This window comes from Mobula birostris, chromosome 17, assembly GCF_030028105.1.
Source record: "Mobula birostris isolate sMobBir1 chromosome 17, sMobBir1.hap1, whole genome shotgun sequence".
NCBI lineage: Eukaryota > Metazoa > Chordata > Chondrichthyes > Myliobatiformes > Myliobatidae > Mobula > Mobula birostris.
In genome coordinates, this window is record NC_092386.1 from 62,125,697 (window position 1) to 62,153,051 (window position 27,355).

At 39.6% G+C, this 27,355-nt stretch overlaps 1 protein-coding gene across 4 annotated transcripts in view; it reads right to left on the reverse strand.

Moving 5' to 3' along the window:
* Positions 1-586: 586 nt before the first annotated feature.
* mtap (methylthioadenosine phosphorylase) overlaps positions 587-27,355 on the reverse strand; it is a 214,456-nt gene continuing 187,687 nt past the window's right edge. For 2 of the 4 annotated variants that reach the window (XM_072281781.1, XM_072281779.1), the window contains exons 7-9: positions 17,815-17,937; positions 9,802-9,883; positions 587-5,225 (exon numbers count right to left, since the gene is read on the reverse strand). In XM_072281781.1, the coding sequence (XP_072137882.1) occupies positions 9,845-9,883; positions 17,815-17,937 (162 nt within the window). In that variant the 3' untranslated portion in view covers positions 587-5,225; positions 9,802-9,844. Of the gene's footprint in view, positions 5,226-9,676; positions 9,884-17,814; positions 17,938-27,355 lie in introns of those variants that run through there. The other 2 variants (XR_011889555.1, XR_011889556.1) reach the window with 2 other exon arrangements.

Here is a 27,355-nt window from a genome sequence, read left to right on the forward strand (position 1 = left end):
AAATGTGGTTTGTTTTACTTTGAAAAAGTTTGAAATTTCATTGAGTTATTTCACGTGAAAGACTTGTAACCTGGCAAAGCTGCAGACTGCCATTGAGAATTTATTGGAGAACCACATATCATACAATGCTAGTTTTACAGCTGGTTGTGAATGTGCACAATATATCCCTGAATCCTGGTGCTAGTCACTAAAGATACACAAAGACAGTTCATGGCATTACTTGCCTGTTGCAGGGTGTTAGTGGGAGCTTCAAATTCACAATTTACATTTAATTTTAAAATTCTTTTCCTTCTAATACTTCTTTCTCTGTAATTTACAGGGAACACAATAAACAACAAGATGTCCTCTTAAAAATGCAAAAATGATGCTTATTGATACATCTGTCAAACTTGAAAGTAATTAAGTTCCTTGATGACTTTTGAATAGACCTGCAATATGTAGGATTTCAATCAGAATGGAGGTAAATGTTCCTCTGATCACCATGTTTAGCATTGCATGAATCTCTTCATGGCTTCTGGAAAAATGGAGCAAAAGAGAGGAAATAAATGCAGCAAAAGTTTTTCAGATTAGAAAATAAACTCTGATGTAAATTGAAGATCACAATGATCTTTAAACATTTATTTTTCCATGGCTTAAGTGTACAGCAGAAGTTGTAACAGAAGGAGTTTATCCATACAAGCAAAACAAAGCAAGTAATAGATCAAGGCTGATAAAAATACAACACACATTAATGTCTTATATTAAGAACAATTCCAAAAACTGCAGTCAGTCAATCACTCCTTTGTTAAATCTTTCAAAGTTACTTAATCAATCTCATTCCCACCCTACTCACCCAATCAAACCCCTAGGCCTGAAAATATTTCAGTGGGATTGGTGTTGGTTGCAATACATATTATCAATTTGTATGAAAGAGTAGGTCGAAGAATTAGCATGTTGACAGATGACATCAGCAGACATCAGAAGATTGTCTAAGATTATAGCAGGACCTAGATTAATTGTGAAAGTGAGTGAATGCATGGCAAATGGAATTTAACTCAGACAAGTGTGAAATGATGCCTTTTGGGAAAAGCCAGGGAGGAGTACAATAAATAACTGGGGAGTCTTATAGAGCAGAGAATCCTAGGAGTGCAAGTACATAGTTCCCTGAAAGAGGTAGCACAGACCGATAAAGTGGTGAAGGAGGCAAATGGCTAACATGGACGGAGTATTGAGTACAACGAAGGCCTCCTTTGGTTGGGGTCACCATGGATATTGCATCCTAGCTGTCTACGTGATACCAGGGCAGTATAATATCCAAACTGATGAATACAACAGAATGGCAGAGACCGATAAAGCTTGGTACCAATGGCGTTATAGAAATTGCCAGTTCAGTGTTTCATTCAATGTAGGACTTCCTTACAGACTCCAGCTCTGGAGTCTTCCTCCGGGTTTACTCCCGAAGCCTTCCCCAAGAGTGGGTATAGCCACAAGGTAGTGGAGGTTTGAGATCAGAGTTTTCGTTATCCTTAATGAGTTGCTAACGTGGCCGACATTAAGTAGAAGTTTTGGAATATCCTGTTACATTTGTATTGGATGTTAGTGAGGCCACAGCTGGAATACTGTATGCATTTGGTACAATAGCGTGGAGGAGTATGGATAAAGTAAAACAGAGAAGTGTGGATAAAGAAAAAGCAAAAGATAAAAAAAAGTAAGAGTGGAGTGAAGAAAAGTCAGTGCAAGAGTAAAAGATTACAAGATTTTAAAAGCACAATGATGTAAGGGCACTTTATTTGAATGCCTATAGTATTCAAAACAAGGTCAGTGAACTTGTGGCACAAATCAGTACAAAGGGATATGATTTAGTGGCCATTACAGAGTCGAGGTTGTAGAGTGGCGAGGATTGAGAATTAAATATCCAAGGATATCATAGGTAATACGGAAGGATAGACAGAAAGGTAAGGGAGGTGGGGTAGCGCTCTTAATTAAAGATGAGTTCAGGGCAATAGTGAGAGACGATATAAGATCTAAGGAGCAGAATGCTGAATCCATCAGGGTAGAGATTAGGAATAGTAAAGGGAAAAAAATCACTGGTGTGAGTTGTTTTTCAGCCACCAAGTAATAACATAATAGTGGCACGGGCAATAGACAGAGAAATATCTGAGACACATAAGAATGTAGCAGCAGTTATCATGGGGAGCTTTAACTTGCACATAGATTGGGTGAATCAAGTTGGTCGAGGCAGTCTTGAGGAGTACTTTATAGAATGCATCCGTGATGGCTTTCTTGAACAGCATGTTACTGAACCTACAAGAGAATGTGTATCTTAGATATGGTCCTGTGCAACGAGACAGGTAAAATTAGTGATCTTGCAGTTAGGGATCCTCTTGGAAAGAGTAATCACATTAGGATTGAATTTCTCATACAAATAGAGGATGCAATAATTCGATCTAAAATCAGTATATCATGCCTAAAAAATGGAGACTACAATGGGATGAGGCAGGATTTGGCTCGTGGAGACTGGGAACACAGGCTATATGGTGGGACGGTTGAGGAACAGTGGGAGACTTTCAAAGAGATTTATTATGGTGCTCAATGAAAGTACATCCCAGTTAAAAGCAAGGACAATAAGAGTGGGGAGAGCCAGCCTTGGATAACTAAGGAAGTAAAAGAAGGCATCAAACTAAAAGCTCATACATACAAAGTTGCCAAGAGTAGTGGGAAAATGGAAGATTGGGAAACCTTAAAAAGCAACAAAGAAGCACTAAGTGAGCAATAAAGAAAGGGAAGCTAGATATTGAAAATAAACTATCACAAAATATAAAAGCGGATAGTAAAAGTTTTTATAATTATATTAAGTGGAAAAGGGTGCCTAAAGTGAACATAGGTCCTTGGAGGACGAGAAGGGGGAATTGATAATGGGTAATGAGAAAATGACAGAAGCTTTGAATGACTATTTTGTGTTGGTCTTCATGGTGGAGGACATGTCTAATATGCCAAAGTGAGATGTTATGGATGCGATGGAAGGTGAGGACCTCGATGCAATAGTTATCGCTAAAGAGGTAGTGCTGAGGAAACTTGTGGGCCTGAAGATAGGTAAGTCCCCTGGTCCTGATGGAATGCTTTCCAGGGTACTGAAAGAAATGGCAGAAGTTATATAGTAGAGGATTTAGTGATAATTTACAAAAAAATTCTCTGGACTTTGGGCAGGTCCCAGCAGATTGGAAGACGATGAATGTCACACCACTGTTCAAAAAAGGATGTAGAAAAAAGGCAGTTAAGAGACCAGTTAGTTAAAATCTGTAGTTGGGAAAATGCTTAAAGCTATAATTAAAGAAGAAATAGCGAGGCATCTGGAAAGAAATGGATCCATCAGGCAGATGCAACATGGATTCAGCAAAGGCAGGTCCTGTTTGACAAACTTACTGGAGTACTTTGAGGATATAACAAGGGCAGTGGATAGAGGGGAACAGATGAATGTTATTTAGTTGAATTTCTAGAAGGCATCCGATAAGGTGCCGCATGAAAGGCTTATCCATAAGCTAAGGATGCATAGAGTTGGGATACATGGGTGTTACTCTGGTTGGCAATCCGTGGTGAGTGGTGTGCCTCAGGGGTTGGTGCTGGGCCCACAACTGTTCACGATATACATTAACAATCTGGAAGAGGGACCGAGTGTAGTGCATCTAAGTTTGCTGATGATACTAATTGAGTGGAAAAGCAAATTGCGCAGAAGATGCAGAGAGTCTGCAGAGAGGTACAGAAAGGTTAAATGAGTGGGCAAGGGTCTGGCAGATGGAGTACAATATTGGTAAATGCGAGGTCATCCACTTTGGAAGGAAAAAGTAAAGAGCAGATTATTATTTAAATAGTAAAAAATAGCAGCATGCTGCTGTGCAGGGGGACTTGGGAGTGCTTGTGCATGAATCACAGAAGGTTGGTTTGCAGGTGTAGCAGACTATCAAGAAGGCAAATGGAATGTTGGCCTTCATTGCTAAAGGCATTGAATTTAAGAGCAGGGAGGTTAAGCTGTAACTGTACAGGCTACTGATGAGACCACACCTGGAGTACTGTGTGCAATTCTGGTCTCTTTATACTGGCTTTGGAGAGGGGGTTAGACTATGAGGAGAAATTAAATTGCCTGGGACTGTACTTACTGGAATTCAGAAGAATGAGAGGAGATCTTATAGAAACATATAAAATTATAAAAGGGATAAATAAGATAGAGGCAGGAAAGTTGTTTCCACTGGTAGGTGACACTAGAACTAAGGGACATAGCCTCAACATTTGAGGAGTAGGTTTAGGACAGATGAGGAGGAACTGCTTTTTCCAGAGAGTGGTGAATCTGTGGAATTCTCTGCCCAATGAAGCAGTGGAGGCTACCCCAGTGAATATATTTAAGCCAAGGTTGGACAGAATTTTGTATAGTAGGGGAATTAAGGGTTATGGGGTAAAGGCAGGTAGTTGGAAATGAGCCCATGGCCAGATCAGCCGTGATCTTATTGAATGGTGGAGCAGGCTCAATGGGCCAAATGGCCGACTCCTGCTCCTATTTTATTTCTGGTCCCTACCTATAAAAACAATGGCATTAAACTGGAAAGGGTGTAGAAAATATTGTCGAGAATTTTGCTGGGACTAATGGGCTTGAGTCATGCAGGGACTGGATAGGTAGAGACAGTAAAAACAAGAGATTCTGAAGATGCCGGAAATCCAGAGTAACACATACAAAATGCTGGACGAGCTCAGCAGGTCAGGCACAGTCTGTGGAAAGGAATAGTACGTCAACTGTTTATTCCTTTCTATAGATGCTGCCTGACCTGCTGAGTTCTTGATTCTTTCTATATCCTTCTTAAACATGCATAAATGTAGTTTTTCTCTTCGATTATTACTGCTAGACTTGCTTCCACCACCTTCTCAGGCAACAGTCTAGATCCTCTTAGCTTGCTGAGTTAAAATCCTCATCTCCATTTCAAATTAACACCAAATTTATGCTCAACAATACTAAAGGAAACTTGGGATTCAAAGGTAAAATCAGGTAAAAGATCTATGTTTCCTGGTGTCACTGAACACAGCCTATGGATTCACTTTCAAGGACTCAACAACTCATGTTTTCAGTTATTTATTGATTGACTGATTGATTGATTGCCTTTGCAGAGTTTGTTTTCTTTTGCACATTGGTTGCTTGCCAGTCCTAGTTTGTGTGTCATTTTCATTGATTCTATTGCATTTCTTTGTTCTTCTGTGAATGCCTGCAAGAAAATGAATCTCAAAAGTAGTATTTGGTGACGTATACATACATACATAAAATTTACTTTATATTTTGATGACAGATTGTGACCAGGGAATTGAAAGTTATCAAAGATGTATATCGATAACATTGTACATATTCCTTAGCTGTAATTTATAAGAAAAAAATACATTACTAAATCCCCCAAGCCATCAGACTCCTCAATATTCAGAGTCTACACTGACACCTACATTATTTATTATATATTGTAATTTGTCCTCTACTGTGCCTATTGTCTTGTTTATTAATTATTGTACTGCCCTGCACTGTTTTGTGCACTTTAATGCAGTCCTGTGCAGGTCTGTAGTCTAGTGCAGTTCTTATGTTGTTTTATGTAGTCTAGTGTAGCCTTGTGCTCTCTCACATAGTCTAGTGTAGTTTTGTGTTGTTTCATGTAGCACCATGGTCCTGGAGGAACGTTGTTTCATTTTTACTGTGTACTGTACCAGCAGTTTATGGTCGAAATGACAATAAACTTGACTTGATTTGACTGGATATGTGCTTAGTAATTACTAAACAAAAACTAGAAGCAACTTATGATAGCTGTTGGAAGTTAACAAATTCTGGAGACACGAGAAACTAGCATTTTGTGTCTAGATCCTCACACAAGCTTTACTTTAGCTGGTTGCATTTTACATTACTGCCGCTCTCTGCCACATCACATTAATTATTTCCCAATTTACTTTTTTAGTTTAATATTGTGATATCCTTCTATGGGGATCTGTTTCTTTCCTGTTTACTGCACCTGTATTTCATGTGTTTTCAGCTTTCAAAGATCAGCATACAGATTCACTTGCAAACTTACTTCTCAACAATTTCCTCCAAATATCTGACATCCCGTGAGACCTAGTGTTCACTCTCACTGGCAGTTGTGTCTGAAGATATCCTGTGGTGCACCGATGCCCTGGGAGATGGGCAGATAGTGAAAGACTGCACCATGCTAGAGACAAATAGCCCAGTCTAGGGTGCAGATGATCAGCAATCAAGCTAGCAGATTGTTTCTAGCATTTTAGTTAGTTAATTATCCAATCTCAGATTTACCTTGAATCCTATTTGGGGTTTAGCCTTTTCTTGAAGTCCAGATCTAATACTTTTTACTTAGGATGTTGCTTTTACAATCAACCGATATAGGAGGAAATGGACTGTTACTAAGCAGATTCCACCAATAGTAGGTGAAATTGATCCATAACAGTGGAAAACAATAGGAATAAGTGACTGATACCATTTCAACAGGTTAGAAAATTGATGGTCTGTTTCTTATCATCCTCAACTTAATGTAAAGCAGTCAACTTTTCTCACCTGCTGACCGATAACAAAACTGCCCTGTGGTGTAGGTCAGGGAACGATAAGTTGGAACATGTTTTACAACACAACAAAAGGACAAACTGATTAGAGGAAGTGATTTTAGAACTTTTTTTTAATTTAGAGTTTCTGTTTAATAATGCAGTCCCTAAAGGGGGGGGTCACAACAACAGTAGCTTAACTCCTAAAATCTAGATCAAGTAATTCATGTGAACAGTTTGTGGTGTGAATTTGAAAGGTCTGATGGTTTACTTATTATTGTAATTTAGAATGGGCTGAAAAAGAAACTCATCTAACTTGCATTTCATGTACAATAATCAAATCAATTATCAAGAGTATATTTGAAAATTACTGGTAAAATAGGCTTTGGCAGTAATTGACAAATAGAAAATTTGGCCTTGCCATTAAGATGTCAGAAAACCACGTGCTGTCATTTAGTATTGTTGTGCAATATATCTGTGGACCCTTACCGTGGTGAACAATACCCAATGCGGACTAAAGGGTCTCATCATACTCTCACCATTACCGAACGTGACGAAGGCCCGTCACTGATTACGGATGGCACATGACACACTCAGTAAAACACTCAAAGGGTCATCCACACACATTATTCCCCTCTGTTATTGTGGTGAGTGCACGCATCACAATAAATCAACAGTCACAATTTTACACTCATCCCCAGCAGTAATAGGTATGAAAAAAAAAGAAATACACTATGTCACAGTTTAACGATCTCAGGTCAATTTATTCACATTCATCTTTCCAATAAGTGTTTTGCCGAAGTGTCATGATAATCTGATGTCTCTCTCCTCCACAGTCACTGGGTCTGAAACAGAGCTGCCGCATAGAGCTGTCTCATATAGAAGCAGCAGCAACCTGCACCGGTGTGCTGATGGTGGAGGATACCATCTTTAACTGGGTCAAGGATTTTGTTACCTAATTACTCATCTTGTGGTAAAGTTTTGGGGTTTATTTAAGTTATTTAACCGGGAATGGTGAATCCTATAATGAGGTATATGTGTTAATTGTGAGAACTGGCAGTAGAGTTTCAGATTGTGTGAAATGGAAGACAATTGAGTTAATTAGCTTTTGGTTGGTCTAGGGGGAGGGGCTTAGCAGTTATAAGCCTCGGGTTACCAAGGCTTTGGGTTTTTTTTTGTTTAGTCTGAGGGTGGCTGTTAACCAGACAGGTGACAATTGCAAGCTGTATATATATTGTTTTTTTTTCATTTTTCTAGTTTTGATGTGGACGTCCAAGTTTTTGTTTTTCCACTATTTTGGTAAATAAAAGCACCTCAATCTATTTTTTGCAACTCAAGCCATCTTGTTACTTTTGGTTGAACCACAGTTCTGTGACACCAATCTATATTGGTAATACAGGTATTGGACAAAGCTTGATGTTAAAGCAAAACTGGTTTTTTATCTTCAATTCTCAGAGTTTTGCTGGGAAAGTTCTGTTTGCTCCCAGGTGAGCCCCAACTAGGAAACATAGTGCCTTGAAAAAATATCCAGTCACCCACCACAATTTTCACATTTTACTGTTTCATTTTCTAAATTTAAAATATATTGAAGTAGGATTTTTAAAATTTTATCTACAATACACATCATGTCAAATCAAAGAAAAATTCTAAAGCCTGTCAACAATTTACTAAAAATTAAAAGCCAAAATTGTGAGGCTGAAAAGGTATTCATCCCCTTTGTAATTACTACACTGACTTTCCTCAGATGCAATACTATATATTACCTTATCAACTCCCCCAATTTATTGATGTAGAAAATTGGAAGGTCACCTAATTTCAATGAATTCAGAAGAAAAATTAACCCCCTCTCTGCAAGGTCCAAAAGTATGGTAGATATTCAACAGACCAAACCAAAATGAAGACAAAAGAGCATTCAAGACAAGTCAGGTAAATGATAATGAAGAAGCATAAATCTGTGTAAGGGTACCAGACCATCTCAAAGGCACTGAACATACCTTGGAGCTCAGTGCAGTCCATCGTGAAAAAGTGGAAAAAATATGAAATTACCGTCACACTGCTTAGGTCATGTAGACTTGTAAACTTAGTCACCGGAGAAGAGTGGCACAGTAACAGAAGTTACTGTGACACCAACAGCCATTCTGAGTGAGTGGCAGGTGAGGGTATTAATGGAATAGTGACAAGGAAGAAGCCCTGGCTGACAAAAAAGCACATCCTTGCTCTAAGGACTTTGGTAAGTGTCACTTACAAGATGGTGTACAGATGCAGAAGAAGGTTTTGTGGTCGGATGAGACTAAAGCGGAACTTTTTGGGCTCAACACTAAGTGGTACATGTGGCATAAATCTAATACTGTACATCAGCCAGGTAACATCATCCTTATGGTACAGTATGGTGGAAGCAGCATCATGCTAAGGAGATGCTTTTCAACAGCACAGACAGGAAATTTGGTCAGGATTGATGGGAAGATGAATGCCACTAAAAACAGAGATCTTGGATAAAAACTGATAGCCTCTGCCAAAAAGCTTAAACTGTGAGGAAGCTTTGTGAGGCAGGACAACAATCCAAAGCACACTGCCAGAGCAACCATGGAGTGGCTTCAAATTAAGAAAATTGATGTCCTTGAGTGGCCCAGCTGAGTCTTGGCCTTAAACTGATTGAACATCTCAGGCAAGACCTCAAGACTGCTGTTCATTGCCACTTCCAAATTTGCAAGGAGGAATGGGTAAATCTTGCTCCATCACACTGTGTTTAGCTAATAGAGACTTGTCCAGAAAGCCTATTGGCTGTAACAGCTGTGAGAGGTAGTTCAACTAAGTTCTGAACGAAGGCGAATGGAGACTTTTGAACAGCTGACATATCAGTTTTTGAATTTTTAGTTATTCATGCTATACAATTTTCCTTGTTTTTTTTGGCACAACTGTGAAAAAAGGAGCATGTGATTCATAAATAAAAATTCTCAGTTAAATTTATGAAAATCTCTGATTGTAATAATTTATGTGAACAAAGAATTGGGGGCTAAATACTCTTACAGGACACTGTAACTAGAGCACTGACTCTTTTTCCCCTCTAAAAGGTTATTAACTTCATCAATCCTCATTAAAAATTGATTCTACTTCATCCACATTTGCTAACCTTCTGTCCACTTGCAGTGACAATATTGCAACTATTAGCAGATGAACTCTAGTTCTGATGTCCAGATATTTTATTAATGTAACATCAAACAGGAAGATTGGAATGAAATATATCACCAGGGTTACCAACTATTCTTGAGCAATGGGACTTTCTTCAGTCACTGGAGTTTCAATGCTTTGGCAGCATAACTGATGCTTCTTGAGCAGCCTAGAAATCAAAGATGATGCCCATTAAAACACATTCTTTGAACTGAATGATAGCACAATTGTCTAATGTCGTAACTGCAATCAGAGGGAACATTGAACTTTACTGGGAACGGATATGTACATTATTGCATCTTCCTACATAATTGATTAGGATGTGTATCATGTGGTTAATCCTACCCTGCTAAATTTCTGTGTTGGTGGTAACTGAAAATTACACTAGTCCTTTGTATCCTGGAAAAGACCACAGTGTTAGCACGAAACCTGCCAATCGTTTTTGGACCACTGTCAGGTTAGAGTAAAATTATATTGATAAAATTAAAGCTGTATTTTGGAAGATCAGTCACGAGTTAGTGAAAACTGAAAGAGCTATGTTCCTCATTCTGCCTCTATTTATTCTGTCCTTCTATTCTAACAGAGCAAAAGCAGATTCTGGGTCACTTTAACATTACAAATCAGGACAGATGAGTGAATTTAATTGCTTAGGTTCTGAGGCTGAGAAGAGCATGCAGTTCTGCATTTCAAATTGTTCATTTTAACAAGCAACACCAAGAACTGCTCAAAGTTGATGGGGTAATTGCAGAAACCCAACTGCAGTTCTTATAAGAAGGTCTACCAGGAAATAGCAGTGAGCTCAGAAGTTCAAGTAAGTTTTTAAAATAAGATGATGAAAAACTATTCCTTCATGCACAGCTGATTATTAAAAAGTTGTTCCTTTTTTATGTAGGCAAAATAGCAGATATTATAGACAAATACTATAAAATCTGGTCAAGGGAGAAAGATGAATCGGTCATTTATAATTTTTTTAATATATAGTGCTGGTGGCTAGTCTTGTCACATTGTGTCACAATATCATTAGTATTAGACAACAAAGATTTTGTTTAAAAATTTTCTGATGGATAATACCTTTGACAATGGAGCATTTGCTCATTTCTGTGCTAGAGTGTCCTCCTTGCAATGGGGAATGTTAAGTGAAAACCATTGGAGATTTTCAAAATGGTGAGAGGGTAAGATAGTACGGACATAAAATAATTTCCTCTGGTGAGGGGGTTTACATTTGATATCATTGGAAAATATCTTGGAGGGACAAGGGGAAACTGAAGAAAATTATTTTCAATGCACCATTGCAATTTGAAATACTCAACCTAAAAAAGCTGGTGGAACCTGAATCTATACACAGTTTTAAGAGGCAGTCAGATGGTACAAAAGGATGAGGAACTTTACAGATTTACATACAAAAAGATATGGAAGTGTCTTCCTTCTCTTTCAAAGCAGAGGGATGAAGGACCTGATATTTTCCAAGTGTGCTGTGAGTTGCCACAGCTCAATTCTGTAGTATCATGATCCTTTGGCACCTCATGGCCCTTCTCATCTGAGAGTCTTGATGGATGCATGAGGAGATGAATTAAACAATGCAGAGGCTATCATTATTTGTGTAGATTAAGTGATAATAAAAATATTCAAATGAGAATTGGTCTGAAAATCTGTTCAGTTTTTTTTCATCAATATTTTACTTGGGATAGGAACCTGTCCTTGTCTGTTTGCTCTACATACATGGTGATGATAAATTAGGAAAAAATATTATTGGATTTGTGAGACTTGGAAAATATTTTTGAAACAATGTATAACTGTAATTACTTAAGTAGTGGATGGGTGTATTGAGCTGTGGTCCAGTTAGGACATTTTAATAGATATGGTGTAACATTAATCATACATGAGATCTTTGGAGAAGAGGTCTATCGTGATTTTTTTTTCTATGTTTTTCTTTTTTTTCTATGTTTCTATGTGATAATCTGTACTGTGAATAAATACTGTAGAGTTCAAAACACTATAAAGTTTATATTATGGAGTAGTAGTTGAGGATTGAAATATCAATCAATATATTTGGCTAAATTTCTAGTTAATATCTAAGTCTTTGTAAAATAATTAACTATAATTTTATATGTCTGTTGAATATAATGGAAATTATATGTAATGGAAAATAATATATCATTTCTTAATGCATGCATTACTAAATGACAATAAAAGAGGACTACGTGTCTTCATAATCTATATATTGGTGGGAAAGTTGAGTAGTATATGAGTGTGCATATATATCTTTAAAAAACTGATTACCCCATATGGTATGACTCTTCCAATACAATCTAGTACTAGCTTCTGCTATTGGTTGAGTGTTAACTATCTTAAATAGAGATTATAATAAAAACCCTTTATTTTGTTATTTGCCTCACTGAAAAGCATTATACAACACTCTACACAGGAATTGCAGTTTTTCAATCTTTTAAAATCAGCAACAGACAATTAGACAATTGCCACCCACTGAGGAAAACCCAGTTACACTGACATTTTATATGCTCCATGTGCAGTGTGGGTAGGCGCTTACTAATGGACTTCCCCTAACATTTATGTTTGTGTCAATAAATGGCTCTGTTCAAAAGATTTCCTGCTACTTTCAAATAGGGAAATTCCGAATTTTGCAAAGACTTCTCAACTGGGACAGCCTTATGCTTTGCTCTGGTTTTGGTCTAAAGATGTGAACAAAGAAAACTAGAAAATAAAAGGGTAATTAAAAATGCACAGGAAGAAAAATTTTTCAGCTTTGAATTTTTGATAAGGAGTCTCATCAAACCAGTTTAATGAAGGGTGAGGGATTTTGGGGGTTGCGAATTTTGTTTCTTTTTCTTTTTCGTGCTGGGGGAGGATAGTTGATGTCTTTCTGAAATTTCGTGGCTATCTAGAGAAGACACATATCGGAGTTGTAGTGTACATGTATATTTTGACAACAAAACTAACCTTTGAACCTCTGAATTAAATGGCTCATGATTTTTAATACAATGGTTAAATAATTGCGGCTGGTGTGCTGAATTTCATTTGAATTAGAAAACTTAAAAATACTCTTTTCTGACGTAGAACAAAGAGGTTACCAGTTGAGATATATTGACAGAGTTAATGCTACCTCCTAGATGCTTTACTCGTTCTTTTATAGAAATTGTATTGATTTCTCTCTCCATTGAAACTGGATTTCAGAAGTGGCATACAATCAGCAGCCAGTACTACGCAGAAAGCTTAAAAATTATTATAAAGAGCAGCAAACAGTAAAAAAAAATCAAATCAATATTTGTTTTAAAACTGAATTAATTCTCTTAGGTACACTGTTGTGCAGTTTTATACAGTATAAGAAAATCAGCTGGTAAGTTGTTCCCAGCATCTTGAGGAACTTGCCACAATTCTGCAAAAGCTGCTGTCTCGCTTGCTTCTGTCTCTCCAGGTAATCCCAGACAGGCTCAATAATGTTGGGATCAGGGCTCTGTGGGCGCTATACCATCTGAAACCATATAAAAATCTATGGTGCCTAAGACTTTTGCACAGTACTGTATGTACAGTTACAAGAAAAAGCTTGAGAACTCTCTGCAATTACTTAGTTTTCTGCATTAATTACTCATAAAATGTGGTCTGATCTTCAGCTAAGTCACAATAATAGACAAACACAATCTGCCTAAACTAATAACACACAAACAATTGTACTTTTCATGTCTTTGTTGAAAACATTGTTTAATCATTCACAGGCCAGGCTGGAATTAGTATGTTAATCCTTGTATTTTATAACTGGTACAGCTTCCCTTAGCAGAAAACCTCCATGAAACGTTCCCTGTAACTACTGGTAGGAGGAATCTTAGACCATCCCTCCATACAAAACTGTTTCAGTTCATCAGTATTTCTGGGATACCTTGCATGAACAGGCCTCTTCAGGTCATGCCACAGATGCTGTTCGTTAACTATAGATCTGCGTTTAACCCCATCATTCCCACAGTCCTGATCAATATGCTACAAAACCTGGGCCTCTGTACCTCCCTCTGCAGTTGGATCCTTGACTTCCTAACCGGAAGACCACAATCTGCAGATTGGTAATAATATATCCCCCCCCCCCCCCCCCGATGATTAACACTAGCTCACCTCAGGGGCGCGTGCTAGCCCACTGCTCTACTCCCTCTATACCATGATTGTGTGGTCAGGTATATTTCAAATGCCATCTATAAATTTGGTGATCACACAACCATTGCTGGTAGAATCTCAGATGGAGCTGACAGGGCGTACAGGAGTGAGATATACCAGCTAGCTAAGTGGTGTGGCAGCAACAACCTTGCACTCAATGTTAAAAAATGAAAGAACTTCAGGAAAGGTAAATGAAAGATGGGCTTCAGGAAAGGTAAGATGAGAGAACACAAACCAATCCTCAAAGAGGGATTGGAGCTGGAGAGAGTGAGTAATTTCAAGTTCCTGGGTAGCAAGGTCTGAGGATTTGACCTGATCCCAACATATCAATGCAGGTATAAAGAAAGCAAGATAGTGGTTATATTTCATTAGGAGCTTAAAGAGATTTGATTTCTCCCTTAAACACTCAAAAACTTCTATAGATGCATTGTGGAGAACGTTCTGACAGGCTGCATCACTGTCTGGTATTGGGGAAATGGAAACAGGATTGAAAGAAGCTACAGAAAGTTGCAAAATTAATCGTCTCCATCTGTAATATACAAGACACCTTCAAGGAGCAGTGCCTCAGAAAGGCAAGGTCCATTATTAGGGTCCCCCATCATTCAGGACATGCCCACTTCTCATTGTTAATGTCAAGAAGAAGGTACAGAAGCCTGAAGGCACACACTCAGCAATTCAGGAACAGCTTCTTCCCCTCTGCCATCCGATTCCTAAATGGACATTGAACTCATGAACACTACCTCACTTTTTAAATATATATTATTTCTATTTTTGCACTATTTTTGATCTATTTAATATACACACATATACTTACCGTAATTGGTTTACTTATATATTTATTTTTTATTTCTACATTATCAAGTATTGCGTTGAACTGCTGCTGCTAAGTTAACAAATTTCATGACACATTCAGGTGATAATAAACCAGATTCTGATTCTGATACCACAGCATCTGAATTGAGTTAAGGTCTGGACTCTAACTTGACCATTCCAAAACACATTTTTTTTCTTTTTAAACTATTCTGTTGTTGACTGGATCATTGTCTTGTTGCATCATTCAACTTCTATTAAGCTTCAGGTGACAGACTGCTATCCTGACATTCTCTTGTAAAATGTCTTGATGCAGTTTTGAATTCATTGTTCCCTCAACGATTGCAAGCTGCCCAGGCCCTGAGGCAGCAAAGCAGCCCCAAACCATAATGCTCCTTCCTCCCACCATGCTTCACAGTTGGGATGAGGTTTTGGCATTGGTGTGCAGCGTCCTTTTTCCTCCAAACATAGTGGTATGAATTTCTGCCAAAAAATTCAACTTCTGACTCATCTGTCCACAGAACATTGTCCCAGAAGCACTGTGAAACATCCAGGTGGTCTTTTGCAAACTTGAGACATACAGCAATGTTTTTCTTTTGGAGAGCAGTGGTTTCCTCTATGGTATCCTTCCAAGAACACCATTCATGTTCACTGTTTTTCTTATAGTAGACACAGGAACAGAGACTTTAGCAAATTCTGGAGATTTTGTCAGGTCTTTTGCTGTTACTCTTGGGTTCTTTTTCACCTCCTTCAACATTGCACATGTGCTTTTGATGTGATGTTCGCAGGATGCCCACTCCTAGGGAGAGTAGCAAAAGTACTGAATTTCCTCCACTTGTAGACAATTTCTCTTACTGTGGACTGACAGATAATCAGGACTTTAGAAATGCTTTTGTAGCATTTTCCAGCTTCATGCATCTCTACAATTCTTTGTCTGGGTTCCTCTGAAAGTTGTTTTGATCGAGGCACAGTACACATACACAGATCTTTCTGGAGAAGATCAGACTCTGTCAGTAACCTCTACAAGCCACACCTCCAATCGCATCCCTTTGATTGGATCACCTGACTCCAAATAGCTTTTAGAAGGCATTACCCCAGAGGTTCACATACTTTCTTGAACCTAGACCGTGATTGTTTAAGAGGTGCACTCAGTATTGACGAGAAGTACAATTGTTTGTGTGTTAGTAGTTTAGGTAGATTGTGTTTGTCTGTTTATTGTGACCATAGAACCATAGAACCATAGAAACTACAGCATAGAAACAGGCCCTTTGGCCCTTCTTGGCTGTGCCCAACCATTTTCTGCCTAGTCCCACTGACCTGCACACGGACCATATCCCTCCATACACCTCCCATCCATGTATCTGTCCAATTTATTCTTAAATGTTAAAAAAGAACCCACATTTACCACCTCGTCTGGCAGCTCATTCCATACTCCCACCACCCTCTGTGTGAAGAAGCCCCCCCTAATGTTCCCTTTAAACTTTCCCCCCCTCACCCTTAACCCATGTCCTCTGGTTTTTTTTCTCCCCTTGCCTCAGTGGAAAAAGCCTGCTTGCATTCACTCTATCTATACCCATCATAATTTTATATACCTTCTATCAAATCTCCCCTCATTCTTCTATGCTCCAGGGAATAAAGTCCTAACCTATTCAACCTTTCTCTGTAACTGAGTTTCTCAAGTCCCGGTAACACCCTTGTAAACCTTCTCTGCACTCTTTCAACCTTATTTATATCCTTCCTGTAATTTGGGGACCAAAATTGAACACAATACTCCAGATTCGGCCTCACCAATGCCTTATACAACCTCATCATAACATTCCAGCTCTTATACTCAATACTTTGACTAATAAAGGCCAATGTACCAAAAGCTCTCTTTACGACCCTATCTACCTGTGACGACACTTTTAGGGAATTTTGTATCTGTATTCCCAGATCCCTCTGTTCCACTGCACTCCTCACTGCCTTACCATTAACTCTGTATGTTCTACGTTGGTTTGTCCTTCCAACGTGCAATACCTCACACTTGTCAGTATTAAACTCCATCTGCCATTTTTCAGCCCATTTTTCCAGCTGGTCCAAGTCCCCCTGCAAGCTCTGAAAACCTTCCTCACTGTCTACCACACCTCCAATCTTTGTATCATCAGCAAACTTGCTGATCCAATTTACCACATTATCATCCAGATCATTGATATAGATGACAAATAACAATGGACCCAGCACTGATCCCTGTGGCACACCACTAGTCACAGGCCTCCACTCAGAGAAGCAATTCTCTACCACCACTCTCTGGCTTCTTCCATCGAGCCAATGTCTAATCCAAATTACCACCCCTCCATGTATACCTAGCGACTGAATTTTCCTAACTAACCTCCCATGCGGGACCTTGTCAAAGGCCTTACTGAAGTCCATGTAGACAATATCCACTGCCTTCCCTTCATCCACTTTCCTGGTAACCTCCTCGAAAAACTCCAACAGATTGGTCAAACATGACCTACCACGCACAAAGCCATGTTAACTCTCCCTAATAAGCCCCTGTCTATCCAAATGCTTGTAGATTCTGTCTCTTAGTACTCCCTCCAATAACTTACCTACTACTGACGTTAAACTCACCGGCCTATAATTTCCCGGATTACTTTTCGATCCTTTTTTAAACAACGGAACAACATGAGCCACTCTCCAATCCTCCGGCACTTCACCCGTAGACAGCGACATTTTAAATATTTCTGCCAGGGCCCCCGCAATTTCAACACTAGTCTCCTTCAAGGTCCGAGGGAACACTCTGTCAGGTCCCAGGGATTTATCCACTTTAATTTTCCTCAAGACAGCAAGCACCTCCTCCTTTTCAATCTGTACAGTTTCCATGGTCTCACTTAGATGAAGATCAGACCATATTTTATGAGTAACTAATGCAGAAAACCAGGTAACTGCAAAGTGTTCACAAACTTTTTCTTGCAACTGTATATACCTTTAATGCAAACAATGAAGGATTAATTTCTACCATGCTTCAGACAACGTCAGGTGAAGTCACTTGGTTTACAACTGAGAATTTGTATTAACACACAACACATCAAACCAAAGGTGTTTTGGTTGAGGTTCCTCCAAAATGCTATTATGTTGTATTTTCAAACTTACTTTCAAATTCTTGATGCTTTCACACCAATCCATGGATGCAATTTGTTGAACTGCAGCAAGAATTATTGTCAATGCCTTGTTTGCATTCTCCTTCATTATTTTGAGAACCTTTTCAACAGATACCTGGAGATTTAAAGAAAACACTTTATTAATATATTCACCCTTTGTGTAAACAGAAAAGTGACAACATTGGAAAACTGTACTTGATAAAATGCACTTTAAAACTTTCCATAAAATTATTCTCACTTTCACAGTCCTTCTTTCCCTCATATTCAAACATGCCCTACAGCAAAGCACAAATTGCTCAAGTATTACAAAGACTGACATTCATTTACTATTACAGATATTTCTGTCAACAAACAACATCATGACGTGTAACACTGTGAAAAATGATAGATCCATGAGATTACACGATGATCATATGATGTCAATGCCATTCATTTACAATAGACTTTAGGGATTAGTTTGGTTTAATTAAAATTCCTTCTCCTGTAAGTCAGAAATACTTGTTCAAGCTACATTTAAGGACTTGAGCACACAGTCAGATACGCTGGCTTCATGCCTACAAAGTGTTCATTGCTTGGCATATTATTTCCTTCAAGTTAGATGCCAATGCAAGGACCAGTCTCCTCCTGTAGTTCAGGAAGAATCAGGCAACCCCATACATTTGAAGGCAGGAGGATGATCCAAATTACATAATTTGTCTCCATGCCTCTTCACCAATGACCTCTTTTTAAATTACTGATCCTCCTTTCAAAACCTCCCTAAGTCCAAACAACACTGAAGGCTGATTTATACCTGTGTGTACTAGCTTGCGCCGTAGCCTACGCAAGTGGGCTACGCTATTGTGAGCATTTATGCTTGTGCGTTGGTGCATCTGCGTCGCTCTGCAATTCACCGCCAAAACGCTAGTTGGCGGTGGGGTTTCTATGCCACTGTGTTGAGTTTCTTCGTGTAGAAACTCAACACGAAGAAACTCAAACTTCAAACAATGGCGATTGAAACTGAAGGAGGGTGAATTTTCTGTGCTTGTCCGGCCACTGAGAGACATGGACGAGGAAATGCATTTCAAATATTTTCGGATGTCGGCAGGTAGATTTGATGACTTGGTTCATCGTCTCCATCAATATCGCATCAGTGTATGCACAGTATACTCAGAGACTGGCAATCACCATTCGAGTTTTAGCTTCAGGTGGAAGTCAACAGGCTGTAGCAGCTAGCTACAAACTGGCATCAAGCACCGGGTCCTCCATAATTTCGGAGATATGTAAAGCTTTATGGAAAGCATTGCAGCCAGGGTTTCTTCCCTGCCCTTCAGTCGCCCAATGGGAAGCTATTGCAGTGTAGGAGGAAATGCAATGCTACCAAGCGGACCAATCACACTTGCTGAGGTCTGCATCGCCGCGAAGCATAGTTACATTTTGGGAGAGGTGCGCGTTAGGTTACTGCGTAGGGTTTGCGTAGAGTACAGCATAGGCTATGCGGCTACGCTGTACCTATGGTGTACATTTGACACACAAGTATAAATCAGCCTTAACTCTAGCAGTCATTCACACCTTTTCCTACCATACCACCCTATACCACTGTACCATGAACCACACTCTTGCAACCTCCAGTGGATGTGGTACTTAATTTTCACAATCCTCAAATCCTTCCTCGGCTCTTATTCCACTAAATTCTTTATCTGGCTCATTACCTGTCTCATAATTACTGCTCTCATAATTGTTGGCTGTAATAAGCACATCTTCTGTTTCCATAGACAGCAAAGGCTCAACTTTTTTTGATACTCCTTCAGATAAAAAATGTGAAATAACTCGAGGGATTGTATCGATACGTTTAGCCAAGAAAAAAGTTGAATTCGTTTTTAATTGGATCCAGATAACAGTTAAGAAAAAAAAACCCAGATTGGCATGTAAGCACTGTTGCAATTCTATGTAAAACATTTTGATTACTATCAGTAGCCACTTTATCAGGCACTTGTACACCTTCTCGTTAATGCAAATATCTATCAGCCAATCATGTGGCAGGAACTCAATGCATAAAGGCCTGCAAACGTGGTCAGGAGGTTCAGTTGTTGTTCAGAACAAACATTAGACTGGGGAAGAAATAATGATTGTTGGTGCCAGATGGGGTAGTTTGAATATCTCAGAAACTTGATTTCCTGGGATATTCACGCGTATCAGTCTCTAGAGTTTAATGGAGAAGAGTGCAATAAACAAAAATAAAACATCCAGTGATCTGCAGTTCTGTGGGAGAAAAGATCTTGTTAACGAGAGAGGTTGGCCAGACTGGTTCAAGTTGTCAGGAAGTAGACAGTAACTCAAATAGTCAAAAGCTTCAAAGTTCCCTTCCCTAACCTTTCTGCTTTATTTTCCTCTTTTAAGATGCTGTTTTGAACAAGGACTTCAGCAATTGCCTCACTACTTGTCCGTCTGAAGTGCTTTTCATGATGCAAAAACAAGAGTATGCAGGCAGAATGAACCCATTGACAGGGGTGATCATGGACAGACCTGTCAAATATGATGCAGGGTAATCTAGTTAAAGAGAATGACTAATGTAGAGGTATCTGCATCAGATCAGATACAATGGAGTGGGTGAAACTGGGAGAATGTTACAGCATTCTTACAGAGGTAGGATGAGAGGACATATACTTAAGATAGCTATTAGTGTCTATGAGATTGTAGTGGATTTGGGTCACTAACACTTTCCCTGAGATGGAAACAGAGGTCAGAAAATGGAAGAGCCAAACATGGACAATATGAAAATGAGCATGGTGGAAACTAGCAGCAATGGTGATGAAACTTTCATGTTGTGAATGACAACAGAAAGTAATGCCAAATTAGTCATCAATGTGATGGACAAAGAGGTGAGGACAGGTCTCTCAGTAAAACTGAAACAAGAACAATCTCCCATATCGTACAGAAAGGCAGGTACAATGTGGATCCATGCAAGGATCTGGAGTGAGTGGGGTTAAATGGAAATTTGTTCAAGGTGAATACGCATCAACCAGGCGAAGGTTTTGGGAGGTGATTGGTTGCTCCTCTGTTCAAAGAAGTGAGGGGTTATCTGGCATTCTGTCATGGGACAGAGAGACGAGATATGCATGATGAAAATGAGTTGTTTGGGATCAAGAATATAGAAACAGTTTGAGTGGTAGAGAGCACCATGCATCTAAATGGAAGAGACTGGACAGGGAACAAGAATAGCACAGGATAGTAAAAAGTCATTACTGTGGGTTAAGAAGATGCTTAAACAATAAGTCTAACATGACAAACATGAGAAAATCTGCTCACGCTGGAAATCCAAGCAACATGCACAAAATGCTGGAGCGACTCAGCATCTATGAAGGCTCTCAACCCAAAAACGTCGACTATTTACTTTTTTTCCATAGATGCAGCCTGGCGTACTGAGTCCTTCCAGCATTTTGAGTCTAACATGAATTTTCATTTGTATCTTAAATGTCATCTTTGCAATGGAAGGGACGGTTCCATAAACAATTTGATTTTTTTCCCCATTTTCCTTTGAATAAGGTATGGTGGCAATCCAAAAATAGCAGACAGTGCTGGTAGTCTCCAGCAAGCATACAAAATGCATGAGAAAACTCAGCAGGTCAGGCAGCATCTATGGAGGGAAATTAATAATTAAGCATTCAGGCCAAGACCCCTCATCTTCTGGAAAGGTATGGGCCAGCAGCTGGAATAAGAAGATGGGATGGAGACGAGCTCAATTTAGCAGACGATGGGTGAGTCCAGGTGAAAGGGAAGTTAGGTGGGTGGTGAAGAGGGGGCTGAAAAAGAATGATGTGAGGAGCTAGTAGATGACAGGTTAAACAGTCAAGGGCTGAATTTGATAGTAGAGGACAGTAGACCATGGGACAGAGGGAAAGAGGTGGGGAACCAGATAGAGGTAATGAATAAGGGTGAGGGAGGGGAAGAGAAGTGATGAGAGGGCAACTAGAATGAGGGGCAGGGGGAGAGGATAAATAGAGTGGAATGGTTAATAGAAGTTAAAGAATTGATATTAAGCTGTCAAGATCTTACCAATGTCGGGACCGCACTGGGAGCACTAGGTGCAACAAATTATACCTACAAACTTGCAGGTGAAGCGCCAGCTCACCTGGACGGACTGATCAGGGCTAAACTGCTGGTCTTCAAATCTAATTGCCACAGGTCTTTGTCAAACCAGGGGCATCTCTGATTGCAGAGGCTAGCTGGAGTTAATGCTGAATGGAGTGAATAGACACAAACACACAGACAAAACACTGCACATCAAGTACTGTGCACACACTCAGCAAGGCACATATATCTCACACACACACACTCACTGAGAACCAAACAATACAAACTCTGACAATACACACTGTACACGCTCAACACAACACACATAGTCAATATATACTCTCAACACAATGCATGACCACATACAGATACATATGCACTTGCATATTCAGTAGAAATGGGGAGTTTGAGCAGCCTTTTTTTCAGATGTCTCTTTCAGCAGTTTCTTGCTCTAAGCAGCCTTTCCCATGTCCATGACACTGCTCCGACCCTTGCCACAGAGAATGGAATGGCACATTCCTGCAGGTTTTCACAATGGAATATACAAAAAGGCAAGTGTGATTTTATTGCAGAGGGCAGGGGTGAATTCAGGTGATTGAGTTGCTATTGAACTATCAGCTGCTCTGTTCCAGTTCTATCCCCTAATATATAATTCTGCAACTTGATGCTGCTTACGGTTCTATTAATGGACAGCAAAAGGGCAGGGGTACCAGTAAAGCATATAAGAGGTAGAGGGAGGTCTTGGTGGCACTTGGAGCCAAAACCAAAAGTTATATCTCCATAAAGAGCCTCAAAAACCAGGATGAACAACCATTTCTCTGTAATTAAGAAACTTAAATACTATTTATTGGATATTTAAATTGTCTGATTTTCACTTGGAAGTACAGAACGACATATCTGTTCTGCACTTCATAGGAAAGCTTCACAAAATAAAATTGGGAAATAACTGCTCAGCAGTTTCTTGTGGCCATGCGCAGCTGGATAAACAAGCTAAAACGTCTGCACACTCAGTAAACTTTGGACCCCTGAAGTGAGAAATTCAAATGACATTGGGCTTATTGAAAATGTTAGTAATGAACAATCCAAGAATTCTTGCTATTTCAGATAATGCAGTTTAGGAACAAGTACTGTCAGATAAGAAACACCACAGCTGTTAAAGGCAAATGTACTTTTAATTGGGCTTATCAGTGCTGCAGCCAGGTTAGAAAGTCCTTGTTACTCCAACTGCTTTCATAATTTCATGAAGTTGTGCCCAACTGTCTTTGTGTTATGGAGTTACAATTAATAACTGAAGTTCCCAAGACACAAATTCTGGCTGAGTGATTCTGCTACAAGTCCCCTCAGGTAATTGTAACTCTTGTGCAAACATAATGTGGTCATATGATGGATTGCACATCCAAATATTGATTGAATAATTTTTCTGTAGTAGCAAGGAGATGATGGGAGCAAAGGCTGTTCACTATAAAACCACATTTCACTTTAATGTGCTTATGTTTTTCTTATGACCAAGTATGGCTGAAGTTCCAATCTGCTGGGATCAGACCACCAGACTATGACCACTTGGCTATGTCTCCATGGCACCTTGACCTCATTTTGGCCAACAGGAACTACAAAAACTAGCTTCATGTATGGAACAAAGCTGCTTAAACACATTCATCATTTCCCTTCTCCTATACCCCTGTAAGGTTTCTTGGTCCTTGATAAGTAATCAAAGAAGTTCAAGTTTCTTAGAATATTTGTGGAGAATGCTACAATTAGAGAAAAAAAGTGACTTTTCTCTTAAAAAAGTGAACTGGACTTTTCAGTGGAAAGTCAACTTCCAATTAAGCTGATAGCCGAACAGACTCCACAATCTATTGATTCACTTTCAGGACTATACAACTCTATTATTTATTTACATTTTAAAACATATTTGCATGATTTGTCTTCTTTTGCATATTGGTTGTTCGTCAGTCTTTGTTATTCACAGTTTTTCATTAATTCTATTGTATTTCTTTATTCCTGTATATGCTTGCAAGAAGACAAATTTCAAGGTAGCATATGGTGACATACAAGTACATTTACTTTAGTGCAGACAGTCTGTGGAGGGGAGACCGGTTTCTGTGGGGTGCTGAGCTGCGCCACAATTCAATGTAGTTTCTTGCAGTCACGAACAGACAGGGCAGCTGGATAAAAAATCTAAAACATCTGTACATTCAGTAAACTTTGCACTCTTGAAGTGAGAGATTCAAGTGACATTGGACTTATTAAAATTGTTAGTGATGAACAATCCCAGACTTCTTGCTATTGCAGTAATGAAGTTTAGGATTAGGTACTGTCAGATAAGAAACACCAGAGGTGTTAAAGGCAAATGGACTTCTATTTGTGAAATTTACTTTGTACTTTGAACTATTATTAATCTGGCTGGTCTTGCTTCAGCAACGGTACAGATGCACATTTTTATGCCTTGCAATCAAGTTTAATCTATTGGTCAAAAGCTGGCTTGTGAAACATTTGCTTAGACCCCCTACTGGGGTGTGAATTTCACTGATGCCTGCCTGCTCTGACATTAGGCTGTTACCATGCCTTGGGCCAACAAATTTGTAGGTCATGGATCTATCACTAGGAAATTGAACAGCAACATACTCGTGCACTTCTGAACAGAACTTGCAGAAGGTGAGGCCTTTGATCTGCACTCTCTGGTGAACACAAAGGAAATGAGTTATAATTGCGACTAGATCCAGGGTCACTAGGAGAGGCTGGTGAGGAAACAAGGTCAGGGTATAGCCATGAAGAAACAAGGCCAGAATTTTGAGAAGTTGCCAGGGATTAACAGAAAGGGGAGGGAATTCAAATGGAGGACTGCAGTGGATGAATGGACAAGAGGAGTTCTGTCAGGGTAGTATGATCCTCTTTTGGGTGGAGTTTCAGGTGTTGGATGGATGAATTCCAGCCAGTAAAGGTTCACAACTTGGTTTGGTGAGAGAAGTGGGTAAGCAAGTTTATCAAGGTGATTTATTGGAGTAGGGTTCCAGTGCCAGCCTGCATCTGCACAAGAAGATCCCCCTTTAAATGCTTTTTAAGATTTACTCATATTTTGGGATTTGGGCATCACAAGCGATGGCATGTGAAACCTAACCAGCCTTAAAATAGGTGAGAGAGTGCTATCATCTCAAAACACTCTTTTCCTTCTAAGGAAGCTTAGTGTTATGTATGCAGCTTCAGGTTTTAGACTCAGCAGTAATGAAAGAATAGTGACAAATGTCCAAGATGAGAAGATGCTTGACTGAGAAACCTGAAGATGGTAGTGTTCATTTGCATCCACATATTTCCAAACTGGAGGGGTCACAGCTATGGGCAGGTGCTGTCAGTGAGACTAGGTGAACACTGTCCTGCATTTTGTAGGTGCTACACACTGCATTGATGATAAAGGAAAAGGTGAATCAGAGTCAGAGTATATAGGCTGGGAACAACCCATTGGCTCAACTCATCCAATGCTGACCATGCAAGCTGGTCCTGTTTGCCCATGTTTCATATATATCTCTCCAAACTTTTCCCATCAATGTACTTATCCACCTGTCATATAAATGTTGTTATGGTACCCTCCTCAATTACTGGGTACCAAATATGCACGCTGTTTTGTCCTGCATGGTATTGAGTTTCCTGCTTTGTTGGAGCTGCAATGAGCCAGGTGGGAAGGCAGTATTCCATCACACTCCTGAACTGTGCCTTGTAGATGGTGGAAAGAGTTTGAGGTGTCAGGAGGTGAGTCACTTGTCACAGCAGCAAGTCATGTAGAAACTGGCTTCGCAGAGTGCAGAAAACCTGCGTCTGCTGGAGTGGCCCGTATTGCACAGGGCAATAAGATCATAGTTGTAGCATTCTGATGCACACTGTTAGCCACTGTGCATTTTGCATTAGGTGCACAGAAGATCCGAGAACAAACAACAAAATCTTTGTAATCCACCTGACAAATAAGTAAATGATGAAGGAAATTCTACTTTTTACAAAAATTGAGAGTGTGTGATGTACAAAAAATGAAGCACCATGCAATCCAATTCCCAGGCGTATGCACTGGGATCTTTAATGCAGGAATGTGAGAAGGCGCCAAATCCCCCACTGCAGGTGTTGATTTGCCTGTGTATTCATGCACAAACCACAGTTTGGACTTTGCTCCTCAAAGCATTTATTTTCACATAGCAGACGGACACTTCAAGTTTGAGGGGAGGGGAGAGAAAAAGAAATCAGAAGGTCGTGTGGAGAAATTTTCAGGGTGGGTGGAATGATTGCAGTGTCTGAGTGGGGACGAGGTCACTGGAGATTATCAGGATGGGCCAGAGAGATTTAGGATGATTGGGGAGAAGATTGTGACACGGACTACAACTTGCTATAGGCACACTCAGCACCCAGGAAGATAAGTTGAAGTTATTGAGGCAATCACCTGAGCCACAGAATATTGCTGCAGGAGTTCGGTACATTCATCCTACTTCAGCTGCTTCACCAATGAAGGTCTGAAACGGAGCAGTTTGCTGCCAAATGCTGTACTGTGTTCAGTTTCACGAACAAATCCTCAGACAATGAATCAGTCCTTAGCTAAATGCATCAAAAACCTCAACCTGTTCAGAACCACGAATTTGGAATTTTTTGACCTGCTCAGGCTAGTTGTTTTTTTAATCTTGGGCAATAAACATTAATTTACAACTAGGCTCTAGTTCTCTGGGGCACTGTGAATAACCCCCCCCCCAAAAAAAACTGGACAGGTTCTTTGCAAGAATGTGATCCAGCATGTGTGACTTTCCTTGTCAAGTAAGAATTGTTTCAAGGTTAAAACACTGGAACTTGAGGGCAGATCCTCGGTTTACATTTAGATTAACAGCCACTCTTCATAAAATAGATAATCATTGAAATGATCTGGCTCTTCTACACAAACTTTATGTTCAGTATCACTGATGCAATATCTTTTGCTTTGGACAGCCTAGTTTGATATTTCAAGTTGGAGAAGTCACGTATACTGGATCACCTGGGAACAGGGAATGCCATGAATACCAGGCAGGTTCTATAACTTTCCTGGGTGATCCATGATTATGTCATATTTCAAATAAAAAATGACACTCCACCTTTATTCTGGTCCTCATACCAAGCTCAACGGGTAGAACACAGAACAAATATTGCAATTTATTGCTAGGTGCATCAGTGTTTCTTCAACCGATCATCTGTAGCACCCTGTTCAGCACGTAAGCTTATATAATTTCTGCTTACCTCGCCGAGCAGAATAATCATTTTATTGTGAATGCAGTGCACTGGTGGGAGATGAAACAGTGAAGAACCCTGTCTTCACTGACATTGTGTTTATCCGAGCAAATGAAGAGGCCTTGACAAGAATTTGAGTGAAAAAAAGAGTCATCTGCCATAAAAATCTCCAACTTTAATATTCTCCTGATGCCAATGTATGGATGTGGTCGGTCATGTGGAGCTCCAACATCCTGATGTTGGGAGTACAGTGG